This window comes from Malaclemys terrapin, chromosome 3, assembly GCF_027887155.1.
Source record: "Malaclemys terrapin pileata isolate rMalTer1 chromosome 3, rMalTer1.hap1, whole genome shotgun sequence".
Taxonomy (NCBI): Eukaryota; Metazoa; Chordata; order Testudines; family Emydidae; genus Malaclemys; species Malaclemys terrapin.
Window position 1 is genome coordinate 59830221 of NC_071507.1, and position 20785 is coordinate 59851005.

The 20785-nt window shown below is 46.3% G+C and overlaps 1 protein-coding gene across 1 annotated transcript in view; it reads left to right on the forward strand.

Annotated features, from left to right (window-relative positions):
• The first annotated feature begins 5341 nt into the window (after positions 1–5341).
• KCNK17 (potassium two pore domain channel subfamily K member 17) overlaps positions 5342–20785 on the forward strand; it is a 47774-nt gene continuing 32330 nt past the window's right edge. The window contains exon 1 of the mRNA XM_054021572.1: positions 5342–5587. Within this exon, the coding sequence (XP_053877547.1) occupies positions 5357–5587 (231 nt within the window). The 5' untranslated portion in view covers positions 5342–5356. The remainder of the gene's footprint in view (positions 5588–20785) is intronic.

Here is a 20785-nt window from a genome sequence, read left to right on the forward strand (position 1 = left end):
CACGTACAACAAACTTTATAAAGAGTTAATCAATAACGTCTTCTATAGATATGCTTGTAACCATTATGACATATGCTACTTCTGTATGTGCAATGCTAATAACATATATTAATAATTTATTAACCCTTTATAAGCCTGTTATAAATGGAACCTTCATGGACAGTGTGCCCAAAATACAACCTGACTGACAGAGTTAACCAGCAGTGGCCCATGATTTATTGATTACAGTTCACCACATGACAGCCTCTCAACTAGCAATTTGATATTTCACTGTGGGAAAGATGTCTATAAAATCTGCAGCAAATTGGAGTGCACAAGGTGTGAAACTCATCCCACACTTCTCCTCTGCTGGATTCTGTGTTCTAAGGAGATTCACAACAAAGGCTTGATCTTGCATCTTACCTGGTACCTGTTTTCCCCACTGATGGTTTGAACCTGGAGACTCCAGACTGGGTGCTCAAGTCTGAAATGCTGGGAAATAAGAGTGGACAGCTCCCAGTTATTGGGCTAGCTCAGTAAGGCTCATGACACCATCACCCCATTCTACACCTCATTCTGATCTTGCTACTACCTACCTAGCACTGATCTCCCCTCTGTCCCTTCACACAATCTCCTAAATGAGTGCAAGAACCACCTGCTCTGTAGCTTCTGCTGTCTGGAACAGCTGCCTTGGATCTCTGTGAGTTAGTTAGCTCTCCACATTTTTGCAACTCTCATCTGAAAATCTTGCTTATCTATATCCACTCTTTTCCCTCCCTCAGACCAAATGCTCACATATAGTCATTAGATGCTGTCTTTTCACGACTGTTTTTGCAATTTATATTATATTCTGCCTTATATTATCTAGCTCTATGAAACATTGTGGGCTGCCATTCGTATGAACGACATGATCAGGTACCAAGTAAAGTTGTACTGACTTGTGCATACGATCCAGATTCCATCCCACCCCTCCTGTCTTCCACACCTTCCTCACCCAACCTAGGCAACACAAACCATGAGTGCCAGGCCAGAGGCTAAAGGCAGGTGTACAAAATACCTTTCATTGTGCTGCCTGCCACACAATGTGGTAAACATGTGCAAAGATGACTAGACCAGGGATACAACATGTGCCTTACATGTTGGGGAGCTCTCTGCTACTCTATTTTCACACACACACACACACACACACACACACACACACACACACACACACACACTCTCTCTCTCTCTCTCTCCCCGCCTCCTGGCAGCTTGCAGTTGGAGTCTCCACTTCCTCAGCCCAGTCCTCCTACCAGTATATAGCTCCATTGCTAGCCATTGGCTTTGCCAAACAGCAGCAGAGCAACACTGACATGATTTTTGTCAGTTTCCAGTGCCACCCACATGATTTTGAATAGAGTTGGGCAGTAAACCCTTTTCCGATCCCACAATTATTTTGAAGAATTTGAAAATCTGTATCATCCCCAATTAGGACAAAATCTCAAAAAGGTTCATGAAATGGGAAAAACAAATTGGTTTGGGTCAATTGAAACATTTTGCTGCAATGATTTTTTAAATGTTTTGTTTCCCTTTTTCCCCTTTGATTAACTCTTTTTAGTCTTAAAATTTGAATGAAAAAGTCATTCCGAACCAGTACCTTGGAATTCTTTGTTTTGAAAACATCAAAGAAACATTTCAACAATTTCAAAACTTTTTTTTCAACGTTTTTTCGAGTCAGGAGATTCGTCAGAACTGACCTTGATTCACAAACAATTTTGGTTTTGATGATGATGCATTTTTACACACACACACACACACACACACACACACACACACACACACACACACACACACTGACTCATCAAAAAAATCCCCACTGGCCCTAGTTCTGAATAGTAAAAGTGAAAGCGTCCAGAGACTTGTTACGTTCACAGTGCTGCTGCTGCTGCTTTTGACAACACTCCGAGTAGCTGAAGAGATTCTGGAGTTGTCTGTCTGCAGACTCAGGAAGATACATTAATGCTGTATCAGCTCAGACATGAAAGGTTTTCTTAACAACCATAATGGCTAGAAAACAAATTACAAAAGAAAGAAAAATCTTAAATTCTGCAGATGCTGATGATTTAAGGCTCCTCACACTCACCAGGGGGAAAAGTTTCTTTTTCACCACTCTCCAGTGGATTTTTCAAGCCTTGGACAAGAGCCTAAAGATTATAGTGATGCCATAACAGCTCCATTGTTCAGGTTACATTGCAATTTGCACTTAAAGCAGGGACAAAATACTTTTTTTATGTATGAATAAGAGTGCAGTGTTTCTCAGTGGGTGCAATTTGAACCTCAGATGAGTTCTGAGGGGATGGGTGCTGAGGCACAACCTACCAGCTGAGGAAAATAAAATGGCAGAAGATCTACTGCTGAAGAACACTATATAAGAGCCAGGCCAGGCATTATTATGGTATGGTCACTAAGGAGCCAGGGGAGGACAGGAAAGGAGTATCTTGCCCCCTCCCTATTCCTGTTGCTAACAATGCAATCTCTGCTTCCTGTACAGAGTGGACCTCTCTCAACTTCCTGTAAAGTGCTCGGCTCTGGTGCAGGGGAAGCAGCACTCCTGAAGTTGTGGAGCTGGCATTGCAGCCTGTGTAAACAGGATTGCCCCAGAACTGGGCACTGTGTGGATACATGAGCAGGTAATCACCAGCAGCTGCCACTCCATCCCCAACCAGGCCACCAGGATGGCACCAGGCCTCTAACTAGAAAGCCCGCCAGCACACCCATCCCAAAGATCTCCCTCCAAGTCTGGCAACCTCTGCACCATCCCACCGCAACAAGTCCCCGAGCACCAATATACCACCTGCAATTTTTTGTCATGGCCCCAGTCTCAGAATCTTGTGGATTGTGGGATATTAGGTGGATCCTGAACAGGAAACTGGAAGTGTTTTTTGGGTCCTGAATGGAAAAAGGTTGAAAATCCTTAATACAGTGTATCCTCCCCAGACTTATGACACTTACTCTTTGAGTGCAGAAAGAATTTGCTGGGGATTTTCATTTTAATCCATTTATTAGTTTATGAATGATTGGTATTTAAGTGGCCCCTTTTAGGAGCTTTTGGGGTGAAGCTTTTTCTTCCCCCCAGTTCCTTCTAACAAGGGTATCCTGATTTAGATTTGAAAATGGGCTCGGTTCTCGACAGAAAACTTGAACTCTCACCTGTTAAGTTGTTTTATATATCTTATCATTAATATATGTATTAAATAGCATAAGTGCATGTCAGTAATATTTGTGCATGATTATGTTTCATAGTATGCATTGTGCAGCTGATCTGGTTTTTATATGGTCATAATGTAAAAATATAGTAGAAATGTATCTGTGTTTTTGATAAGATAGGCAATGCAGACTGTAACCATCTTTTCCTCCTTTGTCCCTCTGACATATGGTATCTGGAGACGTCTAATTTTAAGATTATAACTCACATGCAATTATTAAATAACAGTACTTTGGAAAGTAAGAGGTAAGGCTGTGCAGTGCAATTTTCAGTTCTTTGATGCATGCATTGCAAGTGATGATTCTTGAACTGAAAGTGAGCATGTGAAAGAGACTATTATGCTGCTGGTACGGTTGAACGTCACTGTGGTAGTGATTTAATGCTTGGAGGCTGCTTGTATGTTGAGTGTGAATGTTGCCTTAACTCATTCTTTTGATGTGTAATATTTGTGTTATTAGAAAATGCATCTGAGCAACTTTAATTGTAAAGGGTTAGATTGCACCTTTAGGCACAGCCCTGAAGCTCTCCTTTCCACCCTCTGTACCAGCAGCAAATTACAAAGTCCCTTTGCCAGCTCAGCTGTACTGGTAAATGGTTGCAGCCAAGGATCCATCCATTCTCCTCTTCCACTTCCGCTGTTCTGGGCATTGGGGTCTAAACAGACACAAGGTCTGGGAGGCTTTCTCAGGGATTTAAGGGGTGCCTCTTACTCCCCTGCATGGTCACAGTCTGTCCCTAAATTAGTCAAGCTTGTGTCCAAAAATTATTTGTTTTGCTTTGTTTTGTGGAGACCACAGAGATTAGTCTGGGGTGATGGGGCATACTGTATATACTCTACTTGAATTCAGGGTAGCATTTGACACAGTCCTGCACAACAGGCTAATCCACCAAATTAGCAAATTCAGCATAGAAGGCACCAGTCCTGTATGGATAAGGAATAGGTTAGATGAGGGTGGCGGGAGGTCTCATATTTTTCATAGAATGGACCACACCTTGATAGAGAGAATGCCTCAGGACTCCTCCCCCCCCCTTCACCTTCACTTATCAGCCCTGTGTCAAGTTCATCCATCACTTACATGGAAAAGTCATATTAAGAAAATATTTTAACTCCCTTTTTAATGTGATTTAGCAGCAGGAAAAAAGAAAGAAAGCCCGTTCTCTGCAGATCACCATGAAGTGCCTCTCAGACCACAGGGAATGTGTCACTGGGTTAGATGATCAAGGTCAGTTTCCCCTGATGGAAGATGATGATGAGTGGAGTCCCTCAGAAAGTGGCACAGGGCCTGCTGGTTTCATTCCCAAGTATAAAGGACTCAGAGGAAGGTTTCACTAGTAGAGACTCCAGGCTTGTGGATGACACTAGATTGGCCAACAACTAGAGTAGAAGTAAAGAACCAAACACAGAAAGACCTGGATAGGTGGGCACTATTAGGGGACTATCTGTGAAATAATGAGATTGGTGGTCAGGAGTAGTCAGATGGGATGCACATTAAACATACTGGTTCTGCGGTACACACTGTAGGACAAGGATGGCGAACCATGAAGCAAAATGACTGGTTGAGGGCAACAAGGCACAGAGGGCACCAGAAAGTTTGAGTGGCCAGAACCACTCTTGAAGAGTCTGTTAGTCTGCAGCTAGGGAGCACATGGTGACGCCGTCCTTCGGAAAGGAAACCCTGAGGCACAGCCCAGAAAAGGGCTACAGGAGTGTGGCAAAAGAGGGAGGGATGGCTCAGGGGACTGGTAATATCAGCTGGAGCTTTTCCCATCTGGCCCCTGGGAAATTGTGGTGGTGCCCCAGAACTGCTGCTCCTATGCTGGCCACAGGACAAACTAACTACATCCGCATGGGTCAGGCCCCTGTGGGGCCAGAGAGCGGGGCGGAGGGGCGGGACATGGAGACTGAAGAGGGATCTGGGTGCCCCTGATCCACCACTTCCGGGGGTGCCAGATGCTCCTGATTCCCTCACCACTGGGATGGGGCTGGGTCCCCCTGATCCCCGCTGAAGGGCGTGGAGGCGGGGAGGCCCTGGGCTACATTGGAGCCGCCTCCAGCGCCCTTTCCCCGCCCCACGCGTTGCCTGCCTCCGGCCCCGGCCGGTGCTCGCCCGGAGTCCGGGGAGCCGCGGTGCGATGTGCAGGGGGCAGGGGGACGCCGTGGCCGGGCGGCGCTGCTGGCGGCTGCCCGGGACCCTGCTGCTGCTGCTGGCCTACGTGGGCTACCTGCTGCTGGGCAGCACGGCGTTCTGGGCGCTGGAGGGGCCCGCCGAGCGCCACTCGGCGCAGCAGCTGCTGCAGGACAAGTGGGAGCTGCTGGGCAATTACACGTGCCTGAAGGGGCCAGCCCTGGAGCGCCTCATCCAGGTAGGGGGCTGGGGACTCCCCCCGGGAGGCGGGGGCAGAGGGTCTGGCGATCCCCTCCCAAGGGGAGGTGGCTTGTGCGCTTCCCCCCGAAGGGGTAAGTAGCCCTAGCCCCTGGGTGGGCACGTGGTCCCTGAAGAGTAGGGGGCAGCTGGGTGAGATGTTGAGGGAGTGGTTCCCCTTCCCTGGGGGAGCTCCAGCAGGAGCGGTACCAATGCATGGCTGGCACACACCATATACAGCTGGCCCTCGGGGGGCTTTGGGACTCTGTCTGCTTGAAGAGATCAGGGTGTCCATCCCTTGGCCGGCAGGCGCCTGTTTAGGATGCAGACTCTTCCCTCAGATATCTTCTTATCAATTGGGCTTTCTTGGAAAGCGGCTTCTTGAAGGTTTCTTTCTGTGTCCTGTTTTCCTTAGCCTCCTGCCGCCTGTTTGGCTTCGCTGAGCAATTAGCCCTTAAAGTAGGAGTAGTCAATTATTTTTGGTCAAGGTCCAAATTTCTTGCTCAAGGTGTAGTCAAGATCCAGACTCCAGTGAAACGTGTTTCACACCTCAGTAACAATAACGATCATAAGTAAATAAAAAGATTTCAGGGTCTATTAGAAAGCATCTGGCCATCTGGATTTGACCCACAGTCTGCCTATTAACTACCCCTGCTGTAGGGCCTGGCAGAGGGCAGTTTTGTTTAGCCATGTACTTGACTCTGTGGGACTAAACGGATGTGAATCACACTTTCTGTTTTAATGTGTACCTTTCACCTGCTTCCATCTGCTTACCAATATGTAACTCACACACCCCCACACCTCACCTGGGAGCTTGTCCCTACCTGTGTTACAGATAGCGCTGGATTCCTGCGATGGATGGTGTGTCCTTAGGGAGCCCCACTGGTTTCAGTCGCGTTCCACATGCTATCAGCTGGACCCTAGATTTGTAAATCTGCACATAAATTAGGCAGACCAGTCCAGTGCTAGTAATATCCTATGTATTCCCCAAATCATCAAGGCAACAGTAGTCCATTTTATACCTGTACAGAGTCTGTCGTATTTAAAAGTCATTTTATGTCTCTTAAAATGTAGCTGTTTCATCCCTCCTTTTCTTAGACTGGTGTGTCATTTTACTTAATTTTGCTCTCCCCTCCCTCCCCCCCCCCCCATTTGCTTCTGACTGCTGAAAATATTGTTATTAATAAAGTAGAGGTTATGACATTTCCAGTGACACTTTTAGGAGCAATCTTTGAACTGCAGGGCTGCCCCAATCTTTAACATTTATTTTCCCCAGTATATTTCAATTTAGCTATTCTGTCCCAGTAATTTTTCTGCAATTGTTTTTAACGTGTCTGTTCTCCAGGTGTCTCTGGCCGTATTTTCTTTATTACGATGATTGCTAAATATCTTTCTCCTCTCATTTATCCTGAGTAAACTGTCAGTCTTTAAGCCTTGGTAGAATAGAGATAGTGGTAGAATTTTTCATTATAAGATCCTGGCCAATTTTCTAATGGTTAATTGCTAGTTGTATTGCTTCATTTTAGCAGTGAATCAGAATGCATTACAGCATACATTATCTTACCAGTGATAACGTCGTATAATAATTAATATGGAAACTTCTTTGCAGAGAGTTTAATGGGCGTCAAGTATCACTTTTTTCCAATTTTCTATTCATTATTTGAAAGAACAAGTGTCAAACAACCCAGTACAAAAAACATGCTTGTAAATGATGCTGAGGATATTTCCGTGACAACTGTGCAATGCCCAAATAGGGCAAATATATTCTTGCTGAAACCCCTAGGAGCCACACATATACAAAAGAGATGGGCAAAACAGGGGCACTTTGGGTTTTGCAGAACCTCTGCATCAGGCAGGTATTGGTTTGGAAAACCCAAAATCTAACCCAGGAGTGATGTGGATGCGAGGCCCACTTGACCTAAACGTCTCTGGTTCAGGAAGGTGCGAGAGACTGGATAAGTGTTTCTTGTTTGGGCCCATCTCTGTTTCAGATAGGTGACTTGGGTTTTGCCAAAGCAAATGCTCGTGGTGGTTTGGTTGGTAGTGCTGTCCTACCTGACCCCAGTGGGGTGTGGGTAAATCTTTGCATTTTTGTTTCATCTGTGCAAAAACACCCATCATCACAACTGAGTTTTGTTAAGAGTCTTAGCAGAGATTGTGAGGATTGACATGGAAAAGCTGATAGGGAGGGGGCTTTTCAACCTTACTGACTAAGATCTAACAATATCCAATGGCTGTAAGTTGAAGTTAGATAAATTCAACCTTGAAATGAGATGCAATTTCGTAGCAGGAAGAAGCAGCAACACTGGAACAGCTCATTGGGGAGGTGGTGGACTCGCCATCGCTGTCTTTAAGGTGAGATCAGATAGCTTTCTGAGAGAAATTCTACAGCCAAGGGCAGCAGAGAGATGGGGGGAGGTTGGGGTAGTTGGTCATGATGGTCTCCTCTGGCCTAGGAGCTGTGAATCTATTAATCCAACTGTTCATCCCTCTCTCCATGTGCCATGGAGAGAACAGGAAGCTCTACATTGTCCTTAACATGCTCATAACACTTGCAACTCTGCATTAAGACAATGACCATAACCAAACTTCATGCTTCAGGGTTTCAGCCAGTCACCTGCAGGGGTCTGGAAGGAATTTCACAACGCCTGACCCCTATTCACAATTGGCAAGATGTATTCTTGGCAGGGATAGAGGAGTGTGTCACCTTCCTCTGAGGCATCAGGGATTGGCCACTGCTGTACACAGGACACCAGATGGGGTGGACAAGTGCACTGAGGTGATGCAGAGAATCTGCTTTCTCAGATACTTGGCTAGTGTCGAGTCTTGCTCACGTGACCAGGGTCGAACTGATTGCCAGATTTGGGTCAGGAAAGAATTTTCCCTCAAATGAGACTGGCAGAGACCTTGGGTTTTTTTCTCTTTCCTCTACAATGTGCAGCACGGATCGTCTAGGATCATCTCGGCATCTCTCATGTAATCAATTACATTGGCCTCTATGCCTGTGGCACACAACAGTTTATTCTCTTGAGGACTTGAAATATTTTAGTCTAATCCAAGGTATTGGCCTCAATACAGGGTTAATTGGGTGAAATTTAATAGCCTGTGATATACAGGAGGTCAGACTAGATGATCTAATAGTCCCTTCTGGCCTTAAATGCTGTGAAACACTATTATGCTGATTGTCCCATTCTCTCACCCCCAGAAGTGATAGACTGTAAGCTCATTGGGGTAGGGACTGTCTTTTTATTATATGCAGTACAGTGAGTAGCACAAGGGGGCCCTGATACTCTGGCCCCTAGGTACTACCATAATAGAATGAATAATATCATCCACATTGTGTGCTAACTCTACAGACAACATAGTGTGAAATTTGAGTTGAGTTAATTAGCCAGAGGAAGTAGGAAATAAAGCTGATGAGTCCAGTTTTGCATTTCACAGTATATGCCCAAGTTCAAAGTCTCACTCTTATCCTTGAGAGAACAAGCAACATCTGACAGATGTCAGTCCCTTTGCTCAAGACTGGAAGGCGCTCCAGTACTATGGTGATGAATGCAGTGTAGATAAGCAGCTGTATAGAAGAGAAGAATTGCTACATCCCACAATGGGTGCTGGGCGCTTTACAGAATAATACAAAGGCATGGCCTTTGCTCTGAGGAGCATACAATGCAATTTTTAGATGAAGGAGAGTAACAAACAGTAATGGGGGATGGGAGAAGAAGGACAAAGTTTACAGTTAAAGGGATCAGTGATAAGCTAGTCACAGTGCCACAGAGAACCAAAAGGCCTTTCCGGTGTGTTTTTACTGATTTGTTTTACCATATGCAGTGATAATGGGAGACCCAGATTCTATTCTGAGCTCTGACTTCTCACTGTTCTCTGTGGTGCTGAAAGTAGTTTTGGAGCCAGCTCCGTCCTCCCTGACCAGAGATTGGCTGCAACATGCAGTGAAGGACCTTACTGTATGGGCTACAGTGGACCTAGATGGGGAAGGAAGTTAAAGGGTTTTTTTTCTTTCTCTTGTTATTAAATTAGAAGGTTCTTGTGCCGGCCGGACTTCCTGCTACATGAAACCCTGGTCTGATCTTGAATAGCCCTATATATTTTTTGTTTAATAGGTTTTCATGATGAGTTTAATGAAAAACCCAAACAAATCACACAAGAGCCCCCTTCTCTTCCAGTTCCTGTTCCAATTTCCTTTGTGGCATTGCTTGGATACTGTGTGTGGTACACGCACACAAAAAACAAACAAATAAAATGACCTGTTCCCTCAGTCATCTGTTCACCCACTGGTTACCTGGCAAAGTCATGATCGGTCCTATCTCACCATCATGTTGGTATTCTAGACACATAATTTGATTACTTGCAAATTAGGAAAGAGCTGGACACAGTGGTTATGAAAAAGCAAAAACAGTGGCTGGGCTTTTTAATTACTTTGACATATTTCACAGTCTGTGAAGTTCTTTAGCATTGTTTATATACAAAGCTTTTTCATTAGGGTTACCGCCAAACATTATGGTTAATTGCATTTATTACGGTAGAGTCCTGGGGCTGACAGCGGATGGAGTCTCGTTTTGCTACACACTGTACAAACATATCATTTCATATTATTTTCATCCTGTTTATTATGGTTGTGCCTTGTAACTGACCAAGATTGGGGCTCTGTTGTGATAGGCCAGGGATAGGCAACCTATGGCACACGTGCTGAAGGTGACATGTGAGCTGATTTTCAATGGCACTCACACTGCCCAGGTCCCGGCCACCGGTCCGGGGGGCTCTGCATTGTAATTTAATTTTAAATGAAGCTCTTTAAACATTTTAAAAACCTTATTTACTTTACATACAACGATAGTTTAGTTCTATATTACAGACTTATAGAAAGAGACCTTCTAAAAACGTTAAAATGTATTACTGGCACGCGAAACCTTACATTAGAGTGAATAAATGAAGACTCGGCCCACCACTTCTGAAAGGTTGCTGACGCCCAAGCTAGGCACTGTACAAACACAGTAGTAGACAGTCCTGTTCTGATGAGCTTAGTCTAAACAGACAAGGCAGACACGGGGGGGGGGGAAGGTAACCTACAACAGAGTGAGCAATGCAGTGTGGTGGTTGCAAATTTCATGTTAGTTCAGTGATTTTTTTTTATTTTGTTATGTAAATCGTTCAGTGGAATGATGGGAGGAGCTAGATGGAAGGACAAAGGAAGGGAGGGGCAGGAAGGGTTGGAGCAAACAGTCAAAGCACACAGGGGCAAGAACGTTCAGAAGCAGTCTGATGGCAACCGTTTAGTTTCATAAATTAGGTAGTGTTCATAAAAGGTGTTGGATTGACAGCCCTCTAGGCCAAAGTTTATTACATATCCCCAGAACAGGTACAGCTTGGACAACAGCAAAGCAGGCTTTGTCCACATGCTACTCCCTTCCGAAGTGTCTCTGCTGTACCCTGGAGAGACACCACCTCTCAGGGGGAGAAACCAGTGCAGTGTCCTTGGTATCTTTAATCCTTGGCCATACTTCTGAGACTGTGAGCAAAGGTGCTGTGTGTGATGTGGACAGCTGGTCACAAGGAACTGGACTGAAAGCAGCAGCTCATGTTGCACAAACCACCAATCAGCCAATAGGTAGTAACAACTCTGGTTGATGGGTTCAGACAGATGGCTTAGATGAGAAAGGCTCTATAATCAGGAGAGGATGGCTTAGGTGGCTAAGCCTGGTGTTATATAAACTATTATTTGCTTTCCAGTCCCCTTGATTGTTTTCATTCTGTTGAAAGTGTGTTCACCACCTTTTCCAATCCCGTCAGGCTCCTTTTCTCCCTTCTTCTGCACTACATTTCTCAGCACAAGACAAGCACTGGTGCAATGAAGCTGGGTTGCGTTTGTGGGTCTAATATATCAGAATCCTGGAGCCCACCCCTGCACCTCCCACAGTTGTCTATTTCTGATCTAGAGTTGTTCCATATGCACGTCCAACTACCCACCACGCCAATCACACACACATGAATCAGACATACATTTTTAATTATTAAAGACTGGGACATCATAGCTAAGAGGAAGGTTTCTGTAGGAAGGGATCTAAACATCCCGAACTTTGAAGAAGCCTAGTTTTCTTTCCGGCTTTGAGAACACCTGAAACAAACCTTCTTTCATTTATGGTACATAAGAAAATCTATCCCGCAGCGGCTGTTTGCCACGTAGGCTGGATGCGTCGCTCTGCCTGAGCTGAACCGGTTCTCCAGGCTCTCTCACTCCCTTTGCTGTGATGTATGCCAGGATGGTGGACTCCGCTGCACCTACAGTTGTTGAACTTCTTCAAAGACCGTGGAATATGTAATATACTTAGACTTCTGTCAGGCGTTTGACTTGGTACCACACAACATTTTGATTAAAAAACTAGAATGATATAAAATGAACATGGGGCACATTAAATGGATTTAAAACTGGCTAACAAAATATAATTGTCACTGAGTGGGTGTGTTTCAAGTGGGTTCCTGCAATGACCAGTTCTTAGGTCTACACTATTTAACATATTTATCAATGATCTGGAAGAAAACATAAAATAACTGATGAATTTTGCAGATGACACAAAAATTGTGGAGCGGTAAATAGTGAAGAGGCAGGTCACTCATACAGGCAGATCTAGATCATTTGGTGAACTGGGCACAAGCAAACAATATGCATTTTAATATGGCTCAATGTAAATGTGTACACCTAGGAAGAAAGAATGGAGGCCAAAGTTACAGGATGGAGGACTCTGTCCTGGGAAGAAATGACTCTGAAAAAGATTTGGGGGTTGTGGTGGATAATCAGCTGAACGTGAGCTCCCAGTGTGACACTGTGGTCAAAAGAATTAGTATGATCTTTGGGTGAATAAACAGGGAATCTTAAGTAGGAGTAGAGAGGTTATTTTACCTCTGTATTTGGCACTGCTGGAATATTGTGTCCAGTTCTAGTGTCCACAATACAAGAAGGATGTTGATAAGTTGGAGAGGTTCAGAGAAGAACCTCAGGAATGATTAAAGAATTAGAAACCATTCAGTGATAGACTGAAGGTACTCAATCTATTTAGCTTAACAAAAAGAAGGTTAAGGGGTGAGTTGATTACAGTCTATAACAGGAATAGGCAAACTTTTTGGCCCGAGGGCCACATCTGGGTATGGAAATTGTATGGTGGGCCATGAATGCTCATGAAATTGGGGGTTGGGTGCAGGAGGGGGTGAGGGCTCCAGCTGGGGATGCAGGCTCTGTGGTGGGTCCAGAAATGAGGAGTTCAGTGTGCAGGAAGAGGCTCCAGGCTGGGGCATGGGGTTGGGATGTGGAGGGAGGGGGAAGGGCTCCAGCTGGGGGTGCGGGCTCTGGGGATGAGGGTTTGAGGTGCAGCAGGGTGCTCCTGGCTGGGACCACGGGGTTTGTTGGGCAGGAGGGGGATGAGGGCAGGGTGTTGGGGCATGGGAGGGGGTCGGGGTGCAGGCTCCAGGCGGCGCTTACCTCAAGCAGCTCCTGGAAGCAGCGGCATGTCCTCACTCTGTCTCCTACGCAGTGGCACAGCCAGGCAGTTCTGCATGCTGCCCCATCCACAGGCGCCGCCCCTGCAGCTCCCATTGGCCATGGTTCCTACATGTAGGAGCCGGAGTGGGGACATGCTGCTGCTGCTTCCAGGAGCCGTGCGGAGCCACGGTACGAACGGAGTGGGGCAAGCCCCCGACCCCGGCGGGTGCTCGAGGGCCAGATTAAAATGTCTGAAAAGCTGGATGCGGCCCCCAGGCCGTAGTTTGCCCTCCCCGGTCTATAAGTATCTACGTGGGGAACAAATATTTAATAATGGGCTCTTCAGTCTAGCAGAGAAAGGTATAACATGATCTAATGGTTGGAAGTTGAAGCTAGACAAATTCAGACTGGAAATAAGGTGTAAATGTTTAACACTCAGAATAATTAACCATTGGACCAATTTACCAAGGGTTGTGGTGGATTCTCCATCTCTGGCAGTTTTGAAAATCAAGACTGGATGTTTTTCTAAAAGATAGGATCTAGGAATTTTGTGGGGGAAGTTCTATGGCCTATGCTATACAGGAGATCAGACTAGATGATCACAATGGTCATTTCTGGCCTTAGAATCTATGAATTGAAATCCCAGCCATGGGGCCTGGAGCTTCCTTGTTTGCAGCCTTGCTCCAAAGTTGTAAATGTATGATTTCCTAGTGGGGTCACTAGGATAATTCCCATTTCTCCCCCTCCCTCATCTCTTTGCTCCCCACCCCTCTCATGTCATACAATGTAGCCCTAATAACTTATTGCAGCTGTTTCCTGTATTTATTGGATTGGCCTGCCCAGTCCCTAACATTGCAGAAGCGCCATGTTATTTGAAGCATGCTAATTACACAAACCATGATAGAGAAGGAGAAAATCAAAGAAGACGTAAATAAAATAAATACATCTTGCCTCGTTCCTTGAATCTCACCAGACTGGAGCACTGTGGATCTGTGAAAGGGAGTTTGGAAAAGGCAGTCATAGACTTACAGTAGCTGGGGCAAGCACCACCTCTGCCCATTCCTCCAGTGCTTCCTTCTTAATAACAAGCATCCCTTTCTTCTCTGGGCTGAGCTACAGCCAATTCACTTTCATTCAGATCCCTATCTTGGTCTGGCACTGGGAGAGTAATGAAGCTGTTCATTAAAAAGCTCATTAGCAGTGAGGATTATTTATACATTAATGAGAATGCAGCCTGGAATTCTGCTCTGGTGGCCTCCTATACCTTTAAGAGAAGATATGATGAAGTAAAAATGTGTGGGAACCTACCTACGAAGTCCCTCAGGGAGGACAAGGAGTTGTCTAGTACAGCCTTGTGGGACCTTTCTGAAAAGAAGAAGCAGACTCACTGTGGGCTACTCCTTCTGGCCCATAAGATTGCACGCATGAGTTACGTTGTACCTTGTGGTCAGTGGTATTAAAAGCTGCTGATTACTCTAATTGAGTAAGCATGGAAACGACTTATGCTGACGTCTAACTACAAGATCAGCCACCACAGATGATATTGCAGCCTGAGTTCTGCACTCAGATCTGAATCCAACTATGGGGATCAAATAAATCAGTGTAGCAAGCAGGGGTTGGCTCAGCACCACTTTCTCAAGAACTTGTCCAACAAAAGGCAGGTCTGAGACAGGATGGAATTAATATCCCAAGATGGTTTATTGAGCAAGAGCCTTGTTTAGGTGTGGCTTCCCCGAACACCTTGGAAAAAGGCATTAATCCATGTCAAAATCTGGCCTACCATCTCTATGTTGTCTTTAAGCAGCTGTGAAGGACATAGGTCCCTCTCACAGATGGTTGGTGGCAACTCCCCATCCCACTCTCAGAAAGCAAAACTGGAAGAAAACTTCTCTCCCTTCCTGTTTTCAAACTGACACCATAAAAGTGATCGGCTCCAACCTGACCCGACTGTTCTGTTCTGAAAAATAAATAAATATTGTTCCTTACAGCAGGGCATATTCAGCTCTGTTCAGGCACAGGCACTCTGGGGTTACTCCCACCTATCAGATCTAGGAACCGTTCCACTGGCCAGGGCAGATGGCCCTGGGGTCAGGGGGCTGAATGGTCTTCCAGGCTGTGTAGGCTCTGTCTGCAGTAGCAGCACTAACTGCCTTGGTGGAAGGTAAAAATGTTGTTTGCAGTCTGGTGCAGAGAGGAGGTCTGGTGGGGGCAGGAATGAGAGCGAGCCCACCCCACACTCATCCCAGGCAGTGCGGCTCTGCTCCTGTCCTGCTGGGCTGGGCACAGGGGTTAGACAGTGAGCCCAGACAGTGGTGGCTGTGTTCTGGTCCACAGTGCTGGCCTGGGCCTGGTTCGCTGCTCTGGCCCTCACTGCTAGGAGGAGGATTGAGGAGACCATGACAGCATCCCGTGGTGTGTGTCATGCTTCGCCTGCGGAGCTAGGCATGTGCACAGGAGTAGCAGCTGGGCAGTTGGTGAGCTGATAGATGGGGTTGAGGGGGCCGCGCCCCCTTTAGGCTTAGCCCCCCACCACCTATGACTAATGGGTTAGGGTACTATGATTATACACAACTGGACAAGATCACATAATTCTCTATTAAGCCAGGTCTACCCTGGAAACCTTTGCAAGTGTAGTAACATTAATTAGGGCTGTGATTTGATTTTTGGGTTTTTTTGCAATATTTCTATCCAGTAAAAATCAGTTAACTATGAAACCTGGGGCCTGTGAACTATGAAAATTGGGGGGCCCCCCACCTTCCTTAAAGAGTCCCCACCCCACATAGAGCCCAGAATGCCCCTCCCACCCCACACATACCCCACCCTATACACAGATCTTTGAATGCCCCTCCCACCACACATATACCCCAGCAACCCTCCACCAGCCCCCCCCCGTGCATCCCAGCAGCCCTGACTCACATCCCGTTCACCAGCCCCCAGCACCTCAATTGCAGTGGCAATAGTAGCCCCCCCAATATCCCCAACTCACCTCCACCATCCTGGCCCCCAACCCTACCATCCTCAACATTCCCCCCCACAACCCCTACAACTCACCCCACCACCCCCAACATGCCACACTCACCCCCAACATCCTGGCCCCCAACCCCACTGGCTCCCAACATCCTCCACTGACCCCTAACCCCTCATCCCATAGCCCCCCAAAACTCCCCACTTACCTTATAGCCCATTGACCACTCATCCACAGCCCCTCGCCCACCACCTACAGGATCTTCCTGGCCACTCACTGGTGCCCGCTGGCACAGCGCTCCTCTCCCCTCCTAGGCTAGGGCAGCTCCTCCTATCTCGGCTGCACAACTCTGCTTGCTCTCATCGCCCGCCCTGCACTCACAGGGCCCCGCACCACTCAGGTTAGGCACGGCCACCCCTCTGTCATGAGAGGGGCAGCTGGGCCAAACTTGATTAAGTAGCATTGCGACCTGCTGCATGAGGTTGCAGCCCTGCTCAGGTTTGTTTTTTGTTTTTTTTTCCAGTGGATGGGCCCGCCCCTGAGATGGGGACTCTGTGCAAGTGCACCAAGTGCACATTGGTTAATCCAGACCTGGTCAAAAGCCCTTGTGTAGACACAGTTCTACTGGCATAACAATGTTTTTTCGTTCAGGGAACTGGTTTAAACTATACCTGCAAGATCACTTTTTTTTTTTTTTTGCCAGTATAACCAGTGTCTCCACTAGGAGGGTTTGCTGCTATAGCTACATCCGTATAGCCACACTGGCAAACATTTTCTAGTGTCGACTAGGTCTAATGTATGCTATTAAAGGTGTGGGAAAGTCAGTTAATCAGGTCTTGGTTTCTTTAGTGGTACTAATTTGAGGCAGCAGCTGTTTTCTAGCCAATCTCTAATCCATCCCACATCTTCCCTGCTTTAGTCAGAATTCAAATACAGTGCCTCCTCCAGCCAAGAACTGGGGTTGAGTGCCAATAAATAACAGTGGTGTGACCTATAGAGCTTTTTTTGTTCTGAAGCTAATTAACCTTTGTCTTCCTAATCTGAGAGGAGAGTGAACCTTGTCAATGTTATCTGATTGCTCCTGTTATCCTGTAAGAACTGTGCAATTGTACATATTAATCTTAAGAATTTCCAGTATATAGCAGAGAGAAACTCATTTAAACTTTAGTCCCTTATCAGGAGGTCCTGTGCCTTTTGAAATGCCTCTCTCCCACACTGATAGTTGGGGAAAGAATGGGAGTTTCTGAGACCAGGTAAACAGTCACCATAATTTTGGTTTCCTGGACAAGTCTGTGTTTCCTGGACAAGCTGATTTCATGTGAATGTGTGAAAGCCAACCAAACAAACTGGGAAGTGAGATTCCCTCTCTCTGATCCAGTCCTTATACTCATTCTTTTTGCCTTTCCTGAGGACCCCTCTGAGATACACTCAGTTTTACAGGGAGAAACAACACTTCATATTGAAATAGCACTGTGAAATAGCACTGGCTAAAATGCCACGATCAGCAAGCACAGGATACTAAAACTGACCAGAGTTTGGGTATATCAAGGGACGTTACATGTCATCTTCCACAATACTTCCATCTCCCAACATGTGCCGGCGGATGATTGTCCTTTTCTGGAAATGTGTCCGAAAGACAGTGACGGTGTAGTCCAATGGAAGGGGTGCTGGCACGGGAGTTTGGAAGAACCAGGAGTAGGTCTCTTGTGACCGGCTGTGTGACCTCAGGAAAGTCATTTTTGTGCAGATCCTCAAAGGTATTTAGGTTCCTCAGTGGAAGTTAGTGAGAATCTTTGTCCCTCATTCCCCCACCTCTCTCCAGGACTAGAAAAAAGGTGGATATGAATGAAGAAGAAACTACTCCGATTATCAGTTGTTCAGACAAAGTGCTTTGTTCCTTTCTGTTACTGTTGAAGAGGGAAGTAGAACCTCAGCTGCCTAATAAGGTCATGCTTGTAAGGAAGGCAGCATCTTAGCTTAGTCATACGCATGCACACACTCTGGTCTTGCCTTTCTGGATGCATTTTTGGAAGATATGCTTTAGTCAAACACAAGTTACTGGGCTCGCTGCTGGGGTAACTGGGTGAAATTCTGTGCCCTGTGATGCACAGGAGGTCAGACTAGATGATCCAACTTCTTGCCTTAAACTCTATGAATTTATGAAAAAGGGAGATCATTATACTTACTCTCCTTTGTATCGCATTTTGAGGTCTACAGATGAAGAGCCCTAGGTGACAATTAAGTAATTCTGGCTTTGGGAGCGAACTTAAGGGCTCAGAGAGAGGGAAAACAGAATCTAAGATGCAGTGTAAAGACTCTTTGTAGCTCTCAGCAACAGGAAGTTGTGGTGAAGCTGGAAACTGACGGTTGAGGTGCACACAAATGACAAGAGAGACTAAGGGGTGAGCTGTAGAATTGGCTGTTGCCGTGTGCTCAGAAATGATAACCTTGGCTGAAGTTAGCACTAAGAAATACGTAGACTACGTCTACACTGCTCACCGCTGGTGGCAGTATGTAGGGTATGTGTAGCTGCACGCAGCCATGAAAAGTAAGCTCCATCCACGCTGAAGTGTGTAGCTATACATGTCAGTGAAAGGCTCTGGCGGGGGGGAAGGCATCAGGGAGAGCAATGTCCCCTGTTGCCCCCTCCACCACAGTCTTTCCCCACTGCCTCTCCGCACCCCCCCGCCAAAGCCTTTCCCTGCTGCCGGAGTATTTCCCTGCAGCATGACGCTGCTGGAGCCTTTTGCTGCTACCAGAGCCTTTCCCCACAGCTGTAATCTTTCCCTGGGTTGGTTTATATATGCTTTGAGCCCAGGCTTGCTTGCCCTGCTGCAGGTATAGGTTAGAGTCCAGGTTTCACTTTAAGGTGGGCTCTGACCTGCCCACTTTGCAATGAGGATGTATCTAACACTGGGTAGTGGAACTCTGCTTTTGACAGTCCTCCTGTGTCATCCCACAATTCCCCAGACCTGTATTTTACAACCCTTCTACCAACTCATTTCCCACTTGCCTCCTATGTACCAGATGCTACCTGCTGGCTTATATCCACCTGGTCGGTGTTTAACTCTTCATTCCATGCAGCCTGCTCTGTTTCTGCAATATGCAGCTCACCTCAGCCAGACAACCCTATAAGATGCCATCGCAGCAAGCTGCTTGCTGGACAGAGGACCCCACCAGGTTTCTGGTTAACCTCTGGTATGAGTGCAGAAAAGAACATGATTTTGGGAGATGCACCTGAAATCTGCACTGTTATGATAACCTCTTGAAGAGGCTGGGTGAGGTGGGGATCAAACATGTGCCTGCACAGTGTTGGAAGTGTATTAAAATCCTAGAGAGGGCCTTCCTGCAGTACAAAGGGTCTGGCAACTCTCTGTTTGCTACAAGGATTTGGACCAGGTGCTCGCCCTCACCTGGTATACAGAGCCCCCAGTTGTGCATGACAGGCTTTTGAGCAGGGCTGGTCTGATTTTTATACTGGAGATGGAGAGGACCAGGATAGCACTGGAGAAGGCAAAGCACTGGAGGCGTTAGAGCAGGAACGGACCATGGTTCTGGTAGGCCACATGAATGTGGGATGTCTTGGGACCATAGTCCGAAGACCTGTTTGGGGACTGACCCAACAAACAGCCTGGAGAGGAAGTGGCATTAGAGTAGGAGCCGGAGCCACAGCGGGGTAAGTGGCTGCCGCCATCTTTGTTATTATTATGGGGAGAAATTGCACCATGAATGGGAGGGATTTCTGGGTCATGGCCAATAAAATTATTTCTATGAAGGATATTATGCGTTAGAGGCTGGACTTAGTTTCAGCTGAGGGCAAAAGCCATGCCATTGTCCTGGCCCCCTTCCTCCACCCTAAGCCCCCAACCACCATGTGTGATCCAAGATGGAGCCCAAGTAGGGGGAAAACAATTAAACATGCAACTAGTGAGTCATTCTTACTAAATTTATGCTGATTATTTAAAATATATATCAAAGATGGAATTACAGGTTTAGCAAGCAGAAGTGCATATGTCAGCATATACGGCTCTTAGTAATTCTGTCACACCAGTAGATTGTTGTAGAATTATAGCAATACCAGCATTGGCCCAGACATTCTGGATTATAAATCCCAGTGGCTGTATTAAGTTGAAAAAGTGCAGCAGTACTTGGCCTTCCAGTGCTCCCATTTGCAGCACACTTTCCAGGCCACGGTGGTGGGAACAGTTCTGCTGTTAGCAGGCCTCTAAATCCTGATTCACCGTCCTGTTAATGTTCACTTGAATTTTCCCCCGCTCCTGGCTGGTGATGCTTGAGAATTCTTCATACAGGATAAACTCAAGACGATCAGTGAGATTCCTGGGTAGGACAAACTTCCAATGTCTGCCTTGATCGTTTATAAGCCCTCTCCACTCCTTTTCAGTCAGCAGGTGATATAAACTCTCCTTTGCGGAGATAGAGAGAATTCCACCACAAGCCTGGAGAAATTTCTCTCTCTTCCATTCAGGGAACTCCAGCTGATTAACAACTTCTAAGGTTTCCCTAGCATGGATTAATGTTAAAAGCAATAGTAGTAGCAGGTCCCTTCTCACCCCCCACAGACATACATACCAGGTCCAAAAAATTTTTCTTTTCTTTTTAATGTATTAAATCTGGAATTCTTACCATAGTGTGTATGTGGGCTGGTAACCTGGCCTGCAGGAGCTTCTGAACTGACTGAGGTGTAGCGGTGAAATAAAATCATACCAAATAGATAAAAGCGTCAA